Here is a 6,310-nt window from a genome sequence, read left to right as displayed (position 1 = left end):
CAGATATAGATTATCTACTATATAAAATGCATGTGGTGTGATTTTTTACTGCTATTGTTACGCCAATAATACTACAAGAATGAAAATAGTATATTGCTATGATGTGAAAAGAGAATTTTGAATACTCATATATTCAAAGTATAGTTAGAAAGTTCAATACATAACTTGCAAGTCTTAAAGTAGGGGTGTACAAGTCAAATCGTAAAGTCAAATTGAACCGATGAACCAAATCAAACCGAAAAAAAAAACTGATTTATGATTTGGTTTGGTTGGTTTGGAGGTTAAAAAAAAAATTGACCACTCTTGGTTTGGTATTAAAAGAAAAAAAGTCAAACCGAACCCAAACCAAACCAACATAATATATTTATATATATTTATATATTATTTATAGATCAAAAATATTATTTATAATCTACTTTGTTGATATATTTTTAGTTAGTTTATAGTTTTCAATGTTTATATATTTTATTTCAAATTTGGGCTTGTAAAAATTGTAAATATTTTATTTTTGTATTAAGATCCAAAGTTACAATTATATTGCTATAGTTTTTCAAATTCAAAGTTAACAATTTACTTTGTAAATATTTTGTTTTGTATTCAGTTTGCCTCTAGCCTTTAATCTTATTAATTTAACATAATGAACGTTGATATTTAAAAAAAAATATTTTGTACTCATGTGAATTTTACCGTCTTTTCAAAAATTTCTATTTATTTAACATTTTTTAAATTTAGTTTATCACACAGATAGTGAAAATATATTTAATCTCTTTTTCAAATACTGTATAGTTGTAAAAAATCGGAAAACTGAAAAAATCGACTAAAGCCAAAACCGAAAAAACCGACTTTATATGGTTTGATTTGGTTTTTAGATTTAATAAACCGACATAATTGGTTTTAATTTTTTTTTAATGAAAAATCAAACCAAACCGACATATGTACACCCCTAGTCTTAAGATAACCAAAGTATTAAAAACTGACAAATAAAACTCTAAAGTTTTAAGAGACACAATAATGGATGACAAAGACTCTTCATCCACTTGAACCACATAATTAACAATGGTTGATAATTATTTGGGTGCATAAATTGTACTTTATTATTTTGCTAGAACAAATTAAAAATAAGTGAAAATATTTTTAAAGATATACATAACTTACTCGAAAATTATTAGGGGATAAGGTAAAGTATGAAGAGAATAGTGAGGTGGTATTTCACATGACGTTCAACTCATCTAAATATTAGGTCACAAGAATTTTAGCTAAGGAGCACATCCGCTAGAAATAGGGATATATTTATGTCATCTCTATGATTACGAGAGAAATCTATTTATTAATTAAACGATTATAATGTTAAAAAAATACGCTTAATAATTAAGATCTAAAAATGACTTACATTAAGTACAAATAAGTCGGCCTTATATGTTTGCAATTGTTAATAATGTTGAGAGTCACATTTATTTATTGAAAGTTTGAAAAGGATAATGTTACACAAATGATGAGGGGAAAATATGTATTAAAAAAATTCCGCTGCCGGGATTTGAACCCGGATTCTTCAACAAGATAGAATTGCCAGTGCTACAGCGGACTCATTTGGTGTTAGTGGTGGGACTAATTTTATTTGTACCTTTAGGAGAAATTTATTTCACATTTGTGCACAAAACAACCTTAAATTACATATAACCCCCAAATTTTTTCTTTGAACAAATAAAACTTTTATTTTTCCTCTCGATTTAGGATAAATTCGCAAACTTAGGAAAAAATTCATGGTGTATACTTTTCTTCTCTTTCTTTATTATTTTACTATCTTTTTTCCCTCCTAAAATTTCTAACTTATTTTGTCGTGATTTGTGAATATCCCTTGATGATATAATACAAGCTTAAATGAAAGTGTATATTCATATAGTTAATCCAACTTGTTGGAAAACTGGGACGTTATAAAGTAATTATTATTATTGTTGATGTTGATAATGCAAACACACCTACTATGCTAGTATTTGAATATTATAGTTGCATATTAGAAAAATTGCCTAATACTGTCGCCAAAATTTACTAAGATTTCAATGTAAAGAAAAGGATTGTTACAAATGTATTGTTAGAGATGAAATTAATCAAGAAAAACAAAAAAGAACGTATATCTTGATCTATGCTAATGCATTATTCTAATTATTGTTGTTCCTTTGTCTTCTTGATTTTCCAAGTTATGTGTTGAACTTTCTAACTATCCTTTGGTTTTCATTCATATTGCTTGCAACCTAGAGAAAGTGAGCTTACTAGATCAGTGAGTAGATAACACTTAATCCACAATCATTAAAACATGTCAATGTACAGTATTGAGAAAACATAGTTGATATGTCCTTATTTTGTAATGGTAAAAAGTCGAATCATATCGATCATGTATACATTAGTCAAATAACATTGCGGTAATAAAAATGGAGTGAGGGACACCCTCCGTCAGAAAAAAATAACACTGCAGTAATATCCTTCACGAGTGATGGCAATTGAGGGTAACCAGTAATTTCATAGTAGTCCTTCCCGATAACCTCAAGTCTAAATCACTTTCTATCAAAATCCAATCGTCGTCTGTATTTAGGTACTTGATTGAAAAGATTTGAAGTGGTATATTAAGTCTCTTTTCGACTTCCCCCTCCAATTCTACCCTGGTTAATGAAGAGGAGAGATCGAATTTTATGATATCACTTCCACATGTAACCTCTCCGGTCATCATCACACTATCATAAGGTTGTCCTGTAAGACGAGATGTTTCGTAAACCAAATCATGATCTGCCCCTTTTTCTTGGGAAAGATGAGAACATTGTTTATCTCCCTCACCCTGTAGAGATGTCCCTTGGCTAACATGGTGATAAACCTCTCTAGTCTTAAGATGGACCATATTGTTTACGTATTCGTTTCAATGTTAATGGACTAACTGCAAGTCCAGAAAAGGTATTTTAGTGAACCTATGCAAATACCATACAGATATATGAAGGATAAAAAAAAAAGCCCCAAATAAAGATATATAAAGGATAAAAACCTCAAATGCTCGTATTGCATTGTATGAAACTATATGTAATGATGGAGCATGTTAAAAATTAGTGCATCTTAGAGTTTTCTTTTACTGTTTTACTTGTGCAGTTTACTGAGTCAACAAGTTGAGATTGGCAGAATCATGAACAGTAGCACTTAGACACAACTTCTGAACGGGTTTATGAATGTTATTCCTTGACTGAGTAGTCATGGGATGAGAGAGTTGAAGAAACCTTACCCCTATACAAGAACCTGGTTCTTGTGCGTTTACTAAAATAACCAATCGCAACACAATAAAATATAGATTTTATCGTGGAAACCTTCTTCCCTCAAGGAAGGAAAAAATCACACCACAGTTTCATTACCTTCAACCACAATTCAAGATTACAACTCAATAATCAATGAACTAACTCTAGTACCTTTACTCTGTATCGATTATCGAAGACTCTATTCTCCAAAAAGTCAAACTCGCTTCTTGTTACAATTCTGTCAAACTCTCTATTAACTCTACTCTCCAACGAATATGTAACACTATACTTTAGAAAGAAATCCCAACTCATTTGTGATTTTGCAAAGACTACTTTTTTTTTTATTCTACTTTTATAGAATTTGATTGGGCCTTAATCGATTTCTACAAGGAAAACAATTTGTTTCCCTAGAAAACTAATCCTTCTCCTTATAGAACTTGTTTGCTTTCTTCCTTTTCGGTCTAGGAGTCTTCCGCTTTTATTATTTTCCTCTTTTAACTTGGCTTGCTATTTTGGACACCTTTTTCCTATTTTATCTCTTCCTGCCTCTTTGTTTTGAGTCTGGTATGTGTTATATGAACCTGGTTCATGTTGTCATCATCAAAAGTATTTTGAGCAATTCATTATTCATCAATTTCCCCCTTTTTGATGATAACAAATATACTCAATTTCCCACACCTGTGTCAGCAAAAGACTTTCCCCTTTTGACATATCAAAAAGAAAGAATAAAGATCATAACAACAGGAGATCATAATAAACTCAGAGCCACAGGGGAAACACTGAAGGCAGGGTAGCAGACAACGAACACAATCTAAGGATACTAGTCATCCAAACAAGATGCAAAAGATCAGTCAAGCAGGGATAAAGAACAAATCAAAACATGATGCACAATGTTTTAATCCCAGTGAAGAGCTCCAACACAATATCCAAACCATACACAACACAAGAAGCAACAAGATTGTCTCAAAATAAGCAAATAGGATGAGTTGGTATAGGGAATCAGGACGAGGAAGGGAGAGGGGAATGAGATGATGCCAGGAGCTTTAGAAAATTATCCACTCGAGTATTACTATCCTGTTGTTGCTGCAGCAATTGGTCCTTCAACCGAGCAACTTCCCCCTGTGACTCAGCCAGGTTAGTGTGCATAGTCTCAATTTCAGTACGGAGGGCATGATTCTGTTCCCTGGCAATATGAAGATCATTCAAAAGACTGGCTACTGGGTCAGTAGCCTTTGGAGGAGCAGTAGGAACCAGGTCGTTGTTATCAAGTAGCCTGCAGTCAACAAGAGTAGACCTGTTCCTGTTCAGAACCAAATGATCTGCCACACCCGGTAGAGATATGCCTTGGCTAACATGGTGATTAACCTTTCTAGTCTTATAATGTGGCCATCTAGATATACCATGTACTTTACATATTCGTTTCAATGTTGATTTACTAACTGCAAGTCCAGAAAAGGTATTTTAGTGAACCTATGCAAATACCATACAGATATATGAAGGATAAAAGCCCCAAATACAGATATATAAAGGATAAAAACCTCAAATGCTCGTATTGCATTGTATGAAACTATATGTAATGATGGAGCAATGCAATACAGAGTAAAGCTAGGGTAAAGTATAAAATAGAAATACTAAATGATAAATTAAGACTAAATGACAAGGAAATATTGAAAGAACAACATTGATCATTGTACAAAATGTGTCTTTTCATTTTACCTATATGATACAATAATACAATGATGATTATTTAAAGTAACAATACAAGGGGTTACCACGTAGAGCTTTAGCAGCTTGTTGAAGAGTCATGCCAAAATGCTGCTCCAGAATCTGTCGAGTTATCCCATAATCTTTTTCTATCCTCTCTATTGCATTCTTTTTCTTTGAATGACTAATTCCAGATCTAGCAATATCCACATTCGATTGCGAATGGGCAACTTGTTGTGGTGTTGGTTGTTGAAAAGAAGCATCAAGTTGTGCCAGCTCTTTCGAGTTAAATGGTCCAAGCCAATTCTCATCAATTTCAGAGGAATTGAGCCCAACGGATGCAAGATCATGGTAACTGGGTTCTGGTTGGATTGATGGAGAATCATTACATTTCATAAAAGGTTCAAGTGCTTCAAAAAGTTCGCTCCTCCAGTAATCAACGCAAGTTTGTTTGGTGCTAATGTACATATCGATAGCTGCACCCAACACCAAAACAAGAACTGACACCACAAATGTGTGAAGACGGAGTTAGTCAGCACCTCACTTTCAAGATCGTGAATTCTAGTTCCCTCACTTTCCATTTATAAGATTGTGAATTATGCCGCAGTCCAAGGAACAAAAATTGAAGAAAAATATGAGAACATATGCTACAAAAACGGCACCACAAATATTCTGCAAAGGGTTAAGGCTCACTTTTTCTCATTAATCTTACCCAAACCTTTTGACATTTTCTAATCTTTTTTATCAAGTCAAAAGAACCAAAAAGCTCATATATATATAATACTAGTTTTTTTGAGACGTGATGTGATTACCGATTTCAAAAATATATGTTATAGTAAATAGTATTGCTTATTTAATCGAAGATTTGAATAATAAGCTTAGTAAAAACTAATATTCCAGATTCTTTTGTGAATGTTCAACGTGGATCGTCATATATATATTTCATATTCACGCAAACCTATGAAGATGGTCAATGAAAAATTTTATTAGTTAAATGCAATAATGTATATATTTATTTCAATTTGATGAGGTTCAACCATGTAATTAGTCTTATCTCACTAATATTACCTTATAGACAATATTTGTTTTGTATTGTTCTTATCATCTAACCAAATGTGCTTTGCGTGTGTATTCCACATTAAATTCTTTATTAGATGGCATATGAACATGTGAAGAGAACATATACATTATATATATTCACATATTTTCACATTTGTTGTGAGTTTTTTTTTCTAAAAAGAAATCGGAATAATTTAAAATAATATATTTTGAAGTTATAAGATCTTGTTGACTTGATTATACATTAGTGACATATAGAATACTTTAATTTAAATACA

General features: G+C 31.9%; 1 protein-coding gene across 1 annotated transcript; it reads right to left on the bottom strand.

The window, feature by feature from the left end:
• Positions 1–4,076: 4,076 nt before the first annotated feature.
• LOC125844908 (uncharacterized) lies at positions 4,077–5,570 on the bottom strand. The gene is made up of 2 exons (XM_049524271.1): positions 5,042–5,570; positions 4,077–4,708 (listed from the first exon to the last, which is right to left on the bottom strand). Exons 1-2 carry the CDS (start codon positions 5,439–5,441, stop codon positions 4,269–4,271), a joined length of 840 nt encoding a protein of 279 aa, XP_049380228.1. The 5' UTR covers positions 5,442–5,570; the 3' UTR covers positions 4,077–4,268.
• Positions 5,571–6,310: the final 740 nt, after the last annotated feature.

This window comes from Solanum stenotomum, chromosome 11, assembly GCF_019186545.1.
Source record: "Solanum stenotomum isolate F172 chromosome 11, ASM1918654v1, whole genome shotgun sequence".
Classification (NCBI taxonomy): domain Eukaryota; kingdom Viridiplantae; phylum Streptophyta; class Magnoliopsida; order Solanales; family Solanaceae; genus Solanum; species Solanum stenotomum.
The sequence above is the reverse complement of the archived record's forward strand: the minus strand, read 5'-3'. Positions and strand labels throughout refer to the sequence as shown.

What these genes read in the sequence shown, in the direction of transcription:
- LOC125844908 (XM_049524271.1), bottom strand. Translation starts at nt 5,441, where the DNA reads ATGTACATTAGCACCAAACAAACTTGCGTTGATTACTGGAGGAGCGAA. An exon ending in AGCTGCTAAAGCTCTACGTG is followed by an intron (nt 4,709 to 5,041) that starts GTAACCCCTTGT and finishes CTGGACTTGCAG; the next exon opens with TTAGTAAATCAACATTGAAA.